This window comes from Chionomys nivalis, chromosome 12 (assembly GCF_950005125.1).
Source record: "Chionomys nivalis chromosome 12, mChiNiv1.1, whole genome shotgun sequence".
Taxonomy (NCBI): domain Eukaryota; kingdom Metazoa; phylum Chordata; class Mammalia; order Rodentia; family Cricetidae; genus Chionomys; species Chionomys nivalis.
The window spans coordinates 65,540,215-65,557,363 of NC_080097.1; the positions used below are offsets into that span (position 1 = coordinate 65,540,215).

General features: G+C 44.7%; 1 protein-coding gene across 2 annotated transcripts; it reads left to right on the forward strand.

The window, feature by feature from the left end:
* Nucleotides 1-3,708: 3,708 nt before the first annotated feature.
* On the forward strand, nt 3,709-15,871 carry Cnih1 (cornichon family AMPA receptor auxiliary protein 1). Of its 2 annotated transcripts, XM_057786464.1 has the most exons (6): nt 3,709-3,902; nt 8,497-8,565; nt 8,798-8,845; nt 12,324-12,436; nt 13,392-13,535; nt 15,007-15,871. In XM_057786464.1, exons 1-6 carry the CDS (start codon nt 3,822-3,824, stop codon nt 15,032-15,034), a joined length of 483 nt encoding a protein of 160 aa, XP_057642447.1. In that variant the 5' UTR covers nt 3,709-3,821; the 3' UTR covers nt 15,035-15,871. The 2 variants fall into 2 exon arrangements, with proteins under 2 accessions (XP_057642447.1, XP_057642448.1); XM_057786465.1 differs by lacking the exon at nt 8,798-8,845 and having other exon boundaries at nt 3,713-3,902.
* The last annotated feature ends 1,278 nt before the right edge of the window (nt 15,872-17,149 follow it).

A 17,149-nucleotide genomic window follows, 5' to 3' on the forward strand; every position in this document is an offset into this window, starting at 1 on the left:
CTTATGATTTCCAGGTAAGATTACTATTTCTCCAAAAACACAAACCTCTTATGGCAGATTGAGACCTGTTGTCCTACAATATTCTTTGTGCACAGAGTATCTTTAGCCAAGGAGCAGTTCTCTATCCTCCTGTAGTGGTTTGAAGGAAAATGGCCCCCATAGGCCCGTTGGAAGCGGTCCTACTAGGAGGTGTAGCCTTGGAGTAGGTGTGGCTTTGTTGGAGAAGGCACATGACTGGGGGGTGGGCTTTGAGGTCTCAGAATGGGGTGGGCTTTGAGGTCTCAGAAACTCAAACCAGTTCACTTCCTGCTGCCTGCTGATCCAGATGTGGGGCTCTCAGTTCTGTCTCCAGCACCATGTCTGCCTACATGCCACCATGCTTTCTACCATGATGATGATGGACTAAACCTCTGAAACTATAGCCAGCTCCAATGAAATGTTTTCCTTTCTAAGAGTTGCTGTGGTCTTGGCACTCTTCACAGCAATGGAAACCCTAAGACACCTCCCAAAGCATTGTGTAACTTGAGATGACATGCCCCCCATTGTTCCACCTCTACGGGAGTCCTGAGCTGAATGAAGGTAGATTGAGATCTGTCCAAGACTTGCCCTTTTCTGTTACACCTCATCTTTAAATATCCTACTCTGACCTCTCCTGGCAGTGGCTGAAGGATTCCAGAGCCTCCTGAACCAAAGAAGGATTGATTCCTTGGTGTGAACTGGATTAGTACTGACTACAATGCTCTGGTCTTCCACCTGGAAGAACAATGGGCAAAGTGTATTCTGTTGTCGGTTGGCAGCACCTGCGGACAGGTAGGTGATAAGGAAAAAAAAATGAAGGAATGAAAAACCAAATTTGGTTGCTAAGAAACTCCCTAGATTTTGGCAAGATGGTGCTGGTTCCTGAGGTCCTGCACATCCCTTTAAAACGGCTTAGTATTTCCCCTTCATCATGTAACACCAGCATTACCTAGTCTGGGGCAGACACTAGATGTTATAATCTGCTGACTGGTCTGTCACCTGGGTACACTGTTCCTTTAAGAGATAAGCCCTGCCTACTCCCAACCTCCTCCCCAGCCTGCTTCCCCCTTCCCCCTTCTGAAGAGTAACTACTGCCTCCTTCTCCTCCCTTCCCCTCACTCCCCTATCTTCTGCCTCTCTTCTCTCCCCTTTCTCCCCCCCCTCCCTTTCCTCTCCATAACCCACTAAATAAACTCTATACCCAAACTCTCTCTGCCTGGCATATCTGTCTGTCTCCCATGGAGGCCTCAGGGCACCCACTAGGGGACCCATCAAGGCCTCGGGTGATCCCCCGTCGCCCCTTATGGGACCGGCCTCAGGTGACTCACATGTCTTTATAAATGATAACACTAGATGCTTTGTAGGATTTATCCTTTAGATCACCAATGTCTGACTGGCAGTGTCTAGTTATATGAGTTGGAGGGCCTGATTAATAGGGGGCGTGGAGGCAAACTCATGGAAAGACAGCTTGAGCCAAGGAGGAAAAGAGCCCGGAGAGACAGAAGGAAAGAGAGTGCCTAGGTCAGTCAGTATCCAGCTTCATCTCTCTTTATAGTAGAACCAGGAACTTAATGTGTACTGCAAATACTCCTGTGTTTTGAGAGTTATTGTGAATCCTGGGAGCTGTTCGGGCCCAGGGCATAGATTGTTCACTGTTGGTAATGGTCCTCCAAAACATCAGGTAGACTTATTAGTTCCCTTGTCTGTTGCCTTGCATGGTTGATTGATTCAACTGGCTCTTTGCCCTATTAAAGAGGATGTGTTTGCCAGCAGTTCACAGCTGCAAGATATTCTACACAATTCATTTGGTATACTTTATCTTTGTGATGGCAGACATATCCTGTACGCATAGTGACTCAGTCACATGAGGACACTGAGTGCTAGCAATATGACCAGTGTGGCCCAGTAACTACTTTTAAAGGTTTGGTTTTGGTTTATGTGTATGGGTCTTTTGCCTCCACGTCCTACGTGAGTGCAGTGCCAATGGAGGCCAGAAGAGGGTATCAGATCCTCTAGGACTGGAGAGAGCCTATCTGAAACATACAATTTTCATATGCCATATTATCGCGGTGATACAAACCTTTACTGTTCACTACCTTAGCTGTGTGCAGTATTTGAAGTTCAGCCGAGGGCTGGAGAGTTGGCTCCATGGGTAAAGGCATTTGGCTAAACCTCGAGTTCTGTCCCTGGGATCCACATGGTAGAACTGATTCCTCTAATTTGTTCACTGACCGATAAGTAATCGTTCCATGGTCTCCAGGAATGGACCTGACTGGGGTGTCAAGTAAATGGATAAAAGAACAGAACAGCTGGGGTCAGGTGGACTGGGCTCTTGGGTAGAGAAAGCACAACATCCTCCCTGTGTTTATTATGTACAGTGAACAGGGAGAAGAGGCTATTGCATACAGCTGAACAAGGAGACAGGTTAGTAAACCTCCGTAGGAGCATCCACACACAGATCAGAGAAAGGCTTTGCCATTTCCCTGAGCCTGGGGGTGAGGTTGGATTTGCCATTTTCCTATGGATCTGAGGCGTTAGAATACTTGATATGGCCATGCCCATGTCAATAATAGCACACAATCACTCAGGGCTTCCTCCTCTCACCGCAGACCAATGGTGTGTGCTCACACAATACAGAAATGAATGTAGCGTTAAAATAAGTTTTAATTGATTGAAGTGAGGCAAAATTTAAAGTTTAATTCCTTACCCACGTTAGCCACTCTGCATCTACAAGTAGCCAGTGGCTGTTGTATCGGATGGATTCCAGTAGGGCAAGTGTCTACCACTGCAGAGAGTCCCTAAGACAGACTGGATATACCTTCTAAACCATTCTATACGGTTTGCTAGTGTGAGCAAATTTCAGTGCAAATTTGGCAAGTCTTTCTTGCTTAAGAAGCCTTGAGTAGTTTTCACTTCCAGCAGCAGCAGCGAGTAGAGTAGCAGGTGAATTGCTTCTGTGGGTTGCAGCCCCCATTAAAAGTGGAACAACTTCTGTTCTGAAGAAATTTTATTTTGTTTTTGTTTCTTTTTCTCCACCTCTGACTTTCTAATTTGTAGTCTTTATGATGTTACAGGTTTGCAATGAGAAAAACAAAATCTTTGAAATCCTGTGATAAGCAAAAAAGTTTGAAAACCTCGGGGGTCTGGTTATAACCTGAGCTCCTGCACTGAACATATTTTGGTGTCTATGAATTGACCTCTCTCTGCTCTTTCACGCAAGTTCCACTAACAGACCCAAAGCTATTTGCACACAAGTTTTCCTTTCCTTTTTTCCATCTCTACCTTTGCTCATTCGAACCATTTCCCCGTATTACTAGCGCTCCCTTCTCTTTGCCTGGACTTATCATCACATAAACCTCAGATTAGCTTCAAGGAGGGATAGGCGCTCGGAGGAGGGATGGGTGCCCTTCTATGGCCTTTCATAGCACGCACGATTACCTGCTTACAGGTTATAGCATTGTTATTTAGTCTCTCCTTTCTGGTAGTAGATTAAATCCTTTCAATACAGGCACTTTTAAATTTATTTTTGCATCTCAAGCAGGAGAACAGTCTCTGGAACAAACTAGGCATTCATTTAACGACACTTCAAATAAACTAGATCAACTGTTGACAACAGAACTGTTAGGCAGACGCCGGCCATCAGGGGGCGCGCACGCAGGCGACCCTGTGCGCAGGCGCGCCGGGCGGAGGCCGCGACGGCGGCGGCGGCGGCTGAGGCCGGGGGAAGTGAATGGTTTTACCCAGAGGGCCGTGCGCCGCCTTTCTCCGCTGGCCCCGGCGCGCCCGGCAGCTCCTCCCCGGCCATGGCGTTCACTTTCGCGGCCTTCTGCTATATGCTGGCGCTGCTGCTCACCGCCGCGCTCATCTTCTTCGCCATCTGGCACGTGAGTAGCCCGGACAGGGGGAAGGAGGGCGAGCGACTGCGCAGCCTTTCGCGGCTCCGGGCCCGCAGCTGAGCGGGGCCCCGGCGGCCGGCGCGCGCTAGGACGTGGCCGGGTCGCAGGGGCGGCGGACGCGGGCCTGCGCGCTCCCGGCCGAGGGGTCCGGAGGGCCCGGTGTGCGGGAGCCCGGTGTCCGCGCCGCCGCTGCGGGTCCAGGCCGCGCTCCGCTATTCACGAGCGGGGCTGGGCGGGGCGGCCGGGCGGCGCCGTGGCTGCGCCCGGGCGGCCCGCGTCCTCCATCCGGGAGGATGCCCAGTGCGCTCCGAGCGGCGACTCTCGGCGTGAAGTTTTCCGAATTTTTATCCTTGAAAAACAGCTTGCTTTTTAAGGCTTCCTTGGAGCACTGCCAAAATCAGAGAGTTAGAAGCTACTTTAGCCGCATTTCCAACTCTCCTTTGCAGCACTACCCGATGGGCGCTTTTCTAGTAGGACACTGTGGCACGGATACTGGCTCCTGGTGGACTTTGAAGCAGCTTGGATTGATTACTAAGTTGGCCAGATTTCCGAGTTTTCCCCTTAAGTCATACTTGAATCGCGGGAGCTTTTCAGGAGTCAACCTTCTAACCCACCACTGTGGCCAGGGCTGCTTGATTTAATAAAGGGAGTTTTAATTTGATTTTGAAAATTTCAGAAACCTTCAGCTCCTCATATCGTTGTAGGGTGGACGCGCGTCTTAACTGTGCCAGGCCCCGGTGACAGTTCTATTAGAGATAGTTTCTCTACCGCCTTAGCACTGAGAGCTCCCTGGAGATCACCAATCTTTAAAAGTTGATCTCATTTGTTCCTACCCTTCCAATACCTTCTGGAATAATAGTATAATTTGAATGAAGGAGCGGGTTCCATCACCATCGTGTGCCTGACCAAATGGCAGCAGTACCATGTAGCAGAAGTCTCAGAAGTGCGATTGTACTTATTTTAGAGCCTTGTGAAGTGGGGAGTGCTGGTGTAGGCTGGTCACTGGGTCAGAAGTGATTGCTGCTTTAAAACGCTCGTTAGTAGGAACCAAAAACTGGAATGGCATCTTCTGCCCTTTGGTGGAAGAACACTGAGATAATTTAGGAATACGAGCTGGCCCCACCATGGCTCCTTCCCCTCTGTAGATGTGTCTTTACAAGTGCCCTTTGGGATGGTGGAGATTAATAGAAGAGAGTTGTTCTGGGCGCGTTCCCCACATTTTCCACATTCTATGTTTAAGAAACCCCCAAACTACACTTTTAAAAAAATGGGTAATTTCATTAGAAAGGAAGGTGTCTAGGTAAGGTAGAAGATACTTTTAAGTACTGTTACAGACTGAGAGATTGTACCACAGATCCAGGGGGAGCTTTTAGACCCAGGGATTCCTTAGTTCAGATAATTACTGTACTCTTTGGGGAATAATTTCAAGTATATGTCTAGTGTCCATTGCTCTACAGAGACCCATTCAACAGTTTATTGAAAGAAACTGTCCAATCAAAAAAAGTTTTGACAGGGATGCGGCTTGGTTGGTGAACCCTCTACATCTCAGACTGCATCCATCCCACCACACAAACCAGCAGAGGGCTGTATCGCATCCGTCCCACCACACAAACCAGCAGAGGAGTGTACCGCATCCATCCCACCACACAAACCAGCAGAGGAGTGTACCGCATCCACCCCACCACACAAACCAGCAGAGGAGTGTATCGCATCCGTCCCACCACACAAACCAGCAGAGGAGTGTACCGCATCCATCCCACCACACAAACCAGCAGAGGGCTGTACCGCATCCACCCCACCACACAAACCAGCAGAGGAGTGTACCGCATCCACCCCACCACACAAACCAGCAGAGGAGTGTACCGCATCCACCCCACCACACAAACCAGCAGAGGAGTGTACCGCATCCACCCCACCACACAAACCAGCAGAGGAGTGTACCGCATCCGTCCCACCACACAAACCAGCAGAGGAGTGTACCGCATCCGTCCCACCACACAAACCAGCAGAGGAGTGTACTGCATCCGTCCCACCACACAAACCAGCAGAGGAGTGTACCGCATCCACCCCACCACATAAACCTACAGAGGAGTGTACCGCATCCACCCCACCACACAAACCAGCAGAGGAGTGTACTGCATCCACCCCACCACACAAACCAGCAGAGGGCTGTACCGCATCCACCCCACCACACAAACCAGCAGAGGGCTGTACCGCATCCACCCCACCACACAAACCAGCAGAGGAGTGTACCACATCCATCCCACCACACAAACCAGCAGAGGGCTGTACCGCATCCATCCCACCACATAAACCAGCAGAGGGCTGTACCGCATCCGTCCCACCACACAAACCAGCAGAGGAATGTACCGCATCCATCCCACCACACAAACCAGCAGAGGAATGTACCGCATCCATCCCACCACACAAACCAGCAGAGGGCTGTACACCTGTGATCCCAACACGGAGGAGGTAGTAACAGGATGACCAGAAGTCCCCCAACTCTTTCTTGGCTACTTTTGATTCTGAGTTACGTGAAGCCCTGTTTCCAAAAATGGTTTTGTGTTAATTTGCTATTAATTTGAGTCTTGCTAAATGCAATAATCATATTATTGCAGTTATGGCCCTTGTCTTGAACTTCTGCTACTAAAGTAGACTGGGGATTATCCGTGGATAATTTGATGTAGCTGACTATTAATATTTATAGCTGATCAAAGCTTCTTTCTGCCAAACTATACATTTGTACTTTCAACATTTATTTTGCTAGAAATTATTGACAAAGGAAATCCCTTTTGTTGAATTCTATACATTTAAAATTTTTAGCCTAGTGTTTTTTTCCCTACTTTTATTTTATTTTTATTTTTATTTTTTTTTTGGTTTTTCTAGACAGGGTTTCTCTGTGGCTTTGGAGCCTGTCCTGGAACTAGCTCTTGTAGACCAGGCTGGTCTCGAACTCACAGAGATCCGCCTGCCTCTGCCTCCACAGTGCTGGGATTAAAGGCGTGCGCCACCACCGCCCGGCTTTTTCCCTACTTTTAAAGCTCCCGTCCATTCAGTAATGTGCTGCACATTAATTAATTAATACTTCAGACCCTGGGCCATGGTAATGTCCACAGTGAAAACTTTGCTGCCCTGAAAATTACATTTTTAAATTTAAATTTGAGATGATCTTATTTTTGTAATCCTAGGACTGTAGAAAGGTGTGCTTATAAGTTCCATGGAAACCGGGGTGTTTATTGTGGCTTAGCATAGTTCGCTGCTTCTGTTCTTCCTCCACCACGTGTGAGTTGTAGGTGGCTTCTGTAAAGTTTGTTTCCAGGCTGGTGGAAAGGTCACATGTGAATTTTCTTGCTGCCTCCACACCTGGTTTGAGGCCCCATTTCTGCTGTTTCCCCAGCTTCAGTTCTCCTGCTGGCAGCAGACACTGGCGCTCTGGAGGCTGGTGTCGCCTCTGGCTGAGCAGGGGCCTCTGCCCAATAGTCGTCTATCTTTTTAAGTATTTTTTTTATATTTTTAAAATTAAAATGTAATTATATCATTTCTCTCCTTTTCTCTCCTCCAGTTCCTCCCATGCCCCTTCTCCTCTCATCTTCAGGTTTCCTTGGATGTTACATTTTAATATTTCAGTTACTTTTCCTTCTATTTCTGTTTAGAGTTTTTATTATAGAAGGCTAGGGTATTTTATATATGTCTAGAGATTAAGAAAACCTGTACTCTTTTGAAACAAAGAATTTTAACTGAAAAGTTAGCACAGTGAAAGCTAGAAATATGTAACCATTGATAGCCGATGACCGCAAGCAATCCCATACACATCTGATGGCGAGAGAGGCAACAGGTCCTCACAAGCCTTCTGCTTTGACCTCTGACACCTAAGTTAGTGCCACAAAGTGGTGGATATCTCCAGCTTTGATTCTTTGTACATTTCTAACTTTGCAGTTCCCTGTAAGGATGTTAAGATGCTTAGGTGCAAAGCTGCGTTCACTTAGAAGCATGAGCCTTAGCAATGTATGTGATTGGGAATAAATTGAATTGTTGGAGTCCGTTCTAGAGTCTCAGAGCACCGTGCCAAGGGAGAGGGTTGCACAGATAATTAAAAATGGTCTTTCTCCCCAAGGCCTACACAGTCCCCGGGGGCAGACACATCTGCATGCAAATGCAGTGTTCCAGAGCAAGTGATGCCAGACTAACAGGGTTGCCAGAGGAGATGCTCACAAGGATACAGTTTGAGTCAGGGAACAACTGCAGAGGGAGTGGGACCAGAAGAGGGGTTTTCAGGATGAGGAACACTTCACACCAGTAGCTGTATAGGTAGGAAGAGCTCTTGCACATAGAGGAAACAACTGGACTGGAAGCATTGGGTAAAATGAAATTTGAGGTCACAGTGGGCTCAGATCGTTGAGGTCACAGTGACATGTTGTCAGGGCTTTAGTTCTTGTTCTTTTCGGCACATTGGAGTTTTTGTGTAAATTGGTAACCAAAATGTTTCACTTTGTTTTATTCTGCAATGTTCTGATGGTTGGGGCAGGCTTGTTGTCGCTGTATGTTACAATGAATGGTTCTAACTGTTGTAATTTCATTTTAGATCATAGCATTTGATGAGCTGAAGACTGATTACAAGAACCCTATAGACCAGTGTAATACCCTGAATCCTGTAAGTTATGACATCACATTTATGTTTAGATTTTAAAAACTTACTTGCTTTTAACTTGATATAACCTGAAGATGGCCAATCTTCTCAGTAGCATGCTGTCTCAAATGTTCTTGAAGTAGGCAGAATAAAAAGTCCCCTTTGCTGTCAGACTCGACTGTTGTGTTATTAATCTGGTGATGTCAGCCGCCGTACTAACATTCTTCCAATCTGCTTTTTACATTGTCGGCCAAAGACAGTTGAAAAGGTCAAAAAGATTAAAAGAGTCAAAATTGCACTAAAGGTGTGTACTGCTTTTTTAAAAGTTGAATGTTTTAATGCCACATCATTTCGCGGGTGGGCTAGGGCATTTGTATCTGTATTGTTCTGCTCAATGTGCTTGTTCATATGCCTGTTGAGGGTTATGATTTCATGAAACTTCATATTTTATGCAAATGTTTGCTTGCTGGCCCAGTCAAGTAGGGAAAGCTGTTAAATGCGTATGCTTTTTTTATGTTATGGCCATAGGCACATCTATATTAAATTATGTAGTGCAGTATTTGAAAGGCGGCCTATGTCAGATTTAACATTAGTCCTGGGGAGTTCTTCTCAGGCTGTGACTTGGACACATGGACTCTAGTGTGGACTTAGCTGCCATGTCTGCTTTTATCTCTGCTTATGTGGCTGGTGGAATAAATGGGTTTATGCCTTTGCTCTCTCAGCCTTTGTTGCAGCTCTTGGCTTGGAGCACAGTCTTGTTTGTGGTGATGCCTCAAGATGCCAGAATTTTGTAGCTAGCAGTTTGTATATAAATGCCCCAGTCTATTGTATCTGCCTCAGAGTTCTGAGTCTCCTGTGGTAGATTTATTGTCTCTGTGGTGTTTTAGGTTGGGTCTAGATACATTTTAGCATCTGAGGAAAATTCTCTAGCCTGTAGGTTTGATTGGTCAGAAACTGAAGAGCTGCTAGTGATATGGCAGCAAACAGTAGAAACAGGGTTACCCCTCAGTGCTGGTTCAGAACTGGAGGAGACTAGCGCAGGCGCATTCTCAGGCTCTTGGAGAAGCCCGTGTGCCACTTGACTCTTGTAAATGTGAGCGGTGCAGCAGCTCTCTAGTGTGTCCGTGGAGAACGTTTACAGTCAGGCTCCCTGTAGTTCTCTAGTGTGTCTGTGGAGAACGTTTACAGTCAGGTTCCAGGTAGGTACAATCCCAACTTTTAATTTCCTGGCTCCCTTGCTCGTAAGAAGAAAGAGGCCAGAGCTGTTTTCTGTAGGAAAGTAACTGGTGTGCATTGTAGAGTGTCTGCCTCAGTCCTTAAAAGCGGTTGTCAGGCAGCTGGGATTTCTTAGTCTGTTAATAGTATTTCATGTTCTTCGGCAGTTTGTTAATTCCGATATTCAGCTGGTGAGGTTGCTAGCTAGAATCAAATGAACACTTCGCTGGGTGTCAGGCCCGGCACAGAAGCGTTTCCCTGGAGTTTTTCATTCACGGGTGAGTAGTTACTCTCAAGAGTAGGACAGTTGATTGAGTTGCTTTATGAGGTCCAGGTGCACTGACCAGTGCTAGGTCAGAAGTTAAGGCAGAGACCACAGTTACAAGCTAGACATCCTAATTTTTGAAGCTCAAACTGTGTTTTCTTAATTTATTGTAACTTTAAGAGGGACAGATTTCATCATTGAATATAGTGTGTGATTTCTGACTCTTCTCAATGGGAAGGAATTCATACTGAGAGAAGACATGTGTTTGGACGCCTGCAGCTCCCAGAGGGGAAAGGCCGTCGTTGTAGCCCCAAGAGCTGTGTTTTGGAGAGGGTGCCGATAATTGGCTGAACAGCAGTGCATCTGACAGTTTTCCCTATTTAAGTTTGTTTTGACAGTTCTGCCAAAGTATGGGGGAAGACAAGTATTATTTTTAAAAATGTAAACTTACCAAGAGAATACAGTTGTACATGTTTCAGTTCGAATCATTTCAGCCATGTTTGCAAGAGGTACTTTTTTCTGGATACTAGTCTTAATACGAGCTGTGGGTCATTAATAGAATGAGTTCTGTGGTAATTGAATGATCGGAGCGCTCAGCTTTTTGTGAGAAGTATGTGATAAATGTTTCTGGACGTTTCTGAGGAGCGACAGTGGGGTCTGGTTCTTACTGGAATGGTCAAGCTGCAGGAGAATGCAGGAGTAGCGCGCTCTCTAAGGGCGAGTCTGGGGGGGGGCGTGTGACTCCAGAGGCCCGCTCTCCTCCCTCAGTCTAAGTGTTGCAAAGTCATTCATTTTGTTAGGCCTCAGTGGCTTCAGGGCTGCAGTAGGCTGGACAGGGTTTAGAGCAGCATCCTGTCCTTTAATTAAACTGCTGTCACAAGAGCAGTTCCAGTGTAGCTTGTATGCATGCTTTTCTTGGTCTGTTCTGGTTCTGGTTACTGAGTTTCAAAGATGTCCTTTGACATTTTCTTGTCTATAGAAATTTAGCCTGAAATCGATACATACATCCGTGAATATGCATGCATGCGTATGTGGGGCTTATATTAGTTACTTATTATTGCCTAAATTTGCAGAAAACATCTGGTTAGTGACTTAGATTAGTCGACTCTACTAGGATTTTATTTAAAATAATGTTGATTAAAATCTGATGGTGGGATTGGGGCTATAACTCAGTTCTGAGTGTTGCTCAGAACATGTGCCATGCCCTGGGCTTGATTTCTAACTCTGGGTAGAGTTAATTCACCATATATGGCTTTCAGCTGGAAGAAGTAATATGGGGTATTAGAAGATGGTCTTGAATATGCAGGATAATTTTACTTTAACAGCAGGGCTTACACAGGAAGGACCTGACTCACTGTTTTAACTTGGTGCAAAGCTAGTTGATAACTTGGACTTTGCAGCTGTGACTTAGGGGTTTGAGCTAGAAGTAGCTTCAGATAGTTTTGGTATTTTATTTAATAACTCATTGGATTAGATTGAACCTTTTAGGATAAAGAGTGATTTAAAACAAATCATTAACTCTTGGTCATTTTATAAATGCATGTCGTTTGAATTAATTTTTCCTCATTACTACTTACCAAAAGGCTTGTTTTCTTTTTGAGGTCTGAGATTCTACTGGTCTTCGGCTGTGTAGCATTTTGTTGATAGGTAGGCATAAGAGAACACAAAGGCTAATGGGAACTCTGGGACCTGGCAATTTCTTCATGGTTAAGAATTGCGTCTTTTCCCTCCTACATTGCAGAAAATGTGTCCCTTGCATTGTGTGGCTCGGTGTTCTCCCCAGCTGTGCTGAGATGTTGACTGGCTGGCTTTCCATTGCACAGCCTGTGGGAAAGTGATGTGACCTGCTAAATACATGCAGCAGTCTTGGTTTCGTCTAAGGCTTAAAAACTAACGTGAACTTATAAATGGGAGTTTGTTTTATGGATTTTTATCATGTTGCATGTGCTCTGGTTATTTCATTTTTGTATTCTTATTGCTGAATGATGGAAATAAAAGCATTCTACTTGATTCACAAATAATCGAACAGTCTGGGTGGTAACTGCAGTTTAACTTGCTTCTCTAAGAACCTGAGTTTTAAATATCTCATCTTATTGTTGTAGTAAAAGCTTCATATCCCTTGGCCAGTTTGCTATAATCACTTTCAGTAAAAAGTCAAATACGGAAGTAGGACTCAGTAGCATCTTTGATTTTCAATTCTAGGAAACAGTGATGTTTTAAAATGGAAGCTTGGTTGCCACTTGCTTTCCAGATAAGCAGCTGCGAGCCAGGCAGTGTGATAATCGCTTTGTTTTCCTTTCAGCTTGTCCTTCCAGAGTACCTCATCCATGCTTTCTTCTGTGTCATGTTTCTCTGTGCAGCAGAGTGGCTCACACTGGGTCTCAATATGCCCCTTTTGGCATATCATATTTGGAGGTAATACTTAAATACACTTAAATGTTTTCTTAACTAACTTTGACTTTGGCTGTGGTTGCTCCGGTCATCTTTACTACAGGCAGATGGAGTTAGTTAGCACGGACTCAGCTCAGATCGCTGTGCCCTTGCCGGACTTGCTTCCATAGTCCTTAAAGGAGCTTTGACATAGCACATACAAGTCTGACGTGTATAAGTGAATTGTCTGTCATGCACATGTGCACGTGTGAACTCAGAGATGAAGATCCAGCACTTCTGGCCTCAGAAGATTTTCTGAGCCGAATGTCAAGCTGTCTCCCTCAACTGACAACCTTTAGTGGCTCAGCCTAGTTCTGCCATTTTAAATGTCATGGAAGCCCGAATGTACAATACTTATCTTTTTTATACTATAATTTTCATTTCTTATTTTATAACTTTTAAAGCATTTAGTATTTTATAGATGAAATCAGATTATATAAGCTTACACAATTAATGCCTGACCTGAATAGAGTTTTTCCCCCATTGCCCATAAGTTGAAAGCTTTGTTTGAATGGGCACGTCAGAATCTCCTATCTCTCACTTTTAGGAGCCGTGTTTAAGACTGTTCCGGTGTACAATGCTATTATGTCTATAACCGAGTGGAGTTTTCAGAGAAACTGTACTCGTGGCTAGAGGTGCACATACCTACATGCAGGCAAACACTCATACACATAATGTAGATACCAATCTTAAAAAGAAGAAAGCAGACACCTAACTTTCCCTTCTACAGTTACTCCTGTTCTTCCTGCATCTCTGAGCTCCAAGAGACCAGATGTAGCTGTCCCATTCTTGTTGTTTAGTGTCTGTAGTTTTAAGATTTAGATGTAAAAGTAAGGACCTGGACCTGCAAGCAAAAGTGTGCTATGTTTCTAGAGCGCTGCTCCTGTAGCAAGTGCTGGAGAAGAACCCTCCCCTCCTGTAACGACTGTGTTTCTTTCAGGTACATGAGCAGACCGGTGATGAGCGGCCCTGGACTCTATGACCCGACGACCATCATGAATGCAGACATTCTAGCTTACTGTCAGAAGGAAGGATGGTGCAAACTAGCTTTTTACCTTCTAGCCTTTTTTTACTACCTATACGGGTAAGTTTGAAATCACATGGCATTCATAAGCATAACCCCATAACCCAGTTCCAGGGGGTTCGATGCCCTCTACTGGCCTCGGAGGGTACTGTACACATGTGGCACACAGACATGCAAGCAAAACACCCAAATACAAAAAATAATAAAAGTATTAAAAATTGGCTATTGTAAGTTGGAATGACTAAGTTCTATTAATTTATATTTATTATCTGTTAATTTTCTATTCACATTTGTTTCTAAATCATATAAGTTTCTGTTATAGAAAAGGGCAAACAAAGTGTTAGGTTGTTGAGAGACTGTTGTCTGTGCACCTGAAGACTTTGCCCATAGGTGAACTATAATGATAGGTTCAGTCTTTTTGGTTGTGACCCTTACCTTTAGTGCTGTGCCATCTCTAGCTATGACTAGGTCCTGAATGGTGAAATTCCATCTCTTTTTCTTGCTAATTTTCAAGCTCTTAATTTTTTTTGTTTTTTTAAGACAGGGTTTATCTGTGTAGCCCTGGCAGTCCTGGAATTCGCTCTGTAGACCAGACTAGCTTCAAACTCAGAGATCCACCTGCCTCCCAAATACTGGGATTTAAGGCATGTGCCACCATGGCCCCGGTGGTCTTAAGTGTTTTAGCTAACTCTTGGGTTACTGGACTGTAGTAGGCATTTAAAGTATACTTGCGGAAAGAAAACACATGAGTACTTGGATTGGAGATGCACGCAGTAGGCAGTGCTCACCAGGACATGTTTGTTTTAGAACTGTCCACGTCTGTTCAGCTCCTAGTTTTGTTTGGGGATCAGAATGTGTACCATCCCCAGTGCCCCCACCCATTTTTTAAAAATGTTTTTTTATTATTTTCTAGACTTTCATACACTATGTTTTGATCATATTTCCCCCTCCTCTGCCTTTTCTCAGTTTCTTTCTAAAGTCACTGTTGATACAGAATTGCCCTTGTTACTTTGTGAGCCTAAATCATGTATTTACTGCCCCCTTCACCCCCCTCCCCGTTGTATACCTTCTTGTCCCCATTTCTGTTGCTTAGAGTTGTTCTAGGCTGTAATTGGAACGTTCCTTTTTTGACCGTTCCCTTGCATAGAATGGGACCAGTAACAAGCACAGCCCCCTGAGTGCTTGGAGACTGAGTGAGGTCATGCCTGGGGAGGACGAGCAGCTGCAGCACCAAGCCGGCTCTCCAGAGATGCTCTTCCTGTGGTGCTGGTCCAGAGAGAGCGCTGTTTGGATGGCTTCTTTAAGTAGTGGTACTCATTGAGTGCTCGGTCACACTGTTCTGCTTGCTAAAATTTGAAAAGAATCAGGGCAGTAGGCAAAAGTCCATAAATGCAACTTAAAACCACGCTCTGAACTTGGCAGTGTCTTTTCTATGATGCTGTGATACTGCGTATGGGCAGGACATATAAAGTGGGCTCGGCTCTTTTGTGATCAGGAGTGTTTGAACTAACAGCTTCTTTCCTCGTTTCAGCATGATCTATGTTTTGGTGAGCTCATAGAACAACACAGAAGAATCGGTCCAGTTAAGTGCATGCAAAACGCCGCTGATGAAGGGATTCTATCCAGCAAGGTCCTGTTCCCAAGAGTAGCCTATGGAATCTGATCAGTTACTTTAAAAATGACTCATTTTTTTAATGTTTCCACATTTTTTGCTTGTGGAAAGACTGTTTTCATATGTTATACTTGGATAAAGACTTTAAATGGAATTACGTATAAATTAATATAAAATGATCACCTCTGGTGTTGACAGGTTGAACTTGCACTCTTAAGGAACAGCCATAACCCTCCGAGTGATTTCATTAATTACTGACTGCCCTGAGTCCTTTGGGAGCTTGGTGTAGAGGGCTTGTTGGGCTCCAAGATAAATTAGCTGTAGATACGAGGTGCTTCTGGTGAACTGAAAATGTATGTCTGACTTGTGGGGAAGGCCGTGGGCTTCCGCACTGATCGCTGTAGATGATTATGTACGGACGTGGCAGTAGGAAGGGTGGGGTTTCCTTCCCTGTCGACTTGAATAGTATCCCTGTACATTGCATGAGAGAGGGTCTCCCTCCTTTCCATCAGAGTAATACACTTGCTTTAATTCTTAAACATAAGTGATACAAACATATGCTGAATTACCTGTAAAGAATGCATTTAAAGCGGTTTTAAATGTATTTTTATTTGTAAGACATTATTTACTAAGAAATTGGTTATACTATGCTTACTCTTCCAATCCAGTGGTCGAGGTATTCTTAAGAATTTGCAAGTACTTTAGATTTCCAAAGTGAATGAGAGAACTGTGTAACCACCTGCTGTTCCTTCGGTGCAACCCAATAAACTCTGAGATGAAGATGCTTTCCGGTGCCTTGTTTTCGAGATCACCAGCGGCTGTTCCTCAGTCAATCCATCACAATAAAAGACATAATGTCATTTTAAAATTTAATCACCATATTGTGTATTTTCTTAAAACAATACTTCTGAATCCAGAGTTTGAAGAGTTTTGGACAGGCCCATCACTGTTCCATCTGGGGGATCCTCCCTCTGCAGACACAGGACCATCGTCCTCTCACTGATCTCTGGTACAGACAGGCCCGTCACTGTCATTTGGGGGGAGTCCAGGCAGTTGACGTCAGAAGCTCATGCTGTGCTTTCCTGTAATGCCCTTCATCTTAGCCAGTTCTCTAGCTCTCAGAGGTTTCCCCGTTGTGCCTGTCTTCTTGTGTCACATCTGGAGCAGCAACTGTTCCTTGTAGATTCTTCTGCGTTAGGCCTTCTGCAGCAAATGCCTGCTGAGCTGGCTGTTGAATAGTGCTGTATCATGCCAGCAGGCTCTTTGAAGCTTGAGTTAAAGGGAAAGTGATAGGAAATGACGTGCTAAGCCACTTTTAACATGTATTTGAGCATTAGTAACTGAAGTTTCACTTACACAATGACCTGTCTGACTTTTCATTCAGGTTTGTATGTTGAGTAACAGTGTGACTGGGAAACCAAGAACAGGTCATTGGCAAGATGTGTCTCCTCTCAGGCTAGGAGCTGACATGGAGCTCCTCTACCTCCCAACTCCATATGTTATGAGGGCCTATCTAATGTATAGGAAGGTCTTAAAGTTGTGTTATGCTTTTTTTTTTATAGTGTTCCTAGATATAATTAATGGAGCATAACTAGTGATTTCTGTGTATCTTTCTCCTTGCAGGGTAAGTAAGCTCTTACTGTAGGTGTGACTATAGAACTTTATCCAGCCCATTCAAATGGTCTGTATTAAAAAGTATCTATATCCAGCTATTTGTCACTTAATATCCACAGATGTACAGCTCAATAATCAGATGCAAGTCATAAATTTGCATAACAAATATTTTAGAGGGGAAAGAAAACTTGCTCCATTGCTTAGCCTTGTTCATAAATGCTCATCTCCGCTGGAAGCTGTAATAATGTTGGTTTCAGGTGACTTTGAGGTGTTTTATTCAGACCGATTGATTTGTGGCCAGATGAGTAGTTAGAAAGTGTCTGATAGTTAGCAGTATAACCTAGGAGATGGTTCTGAGTGAATCTTCCAAAGTGATGCTTAGAGAAGATGTTCTGTTCCTGGATTTCTTGACTTGTTTCTCAGAGCCATTTACTGTGGCTACAGTTCA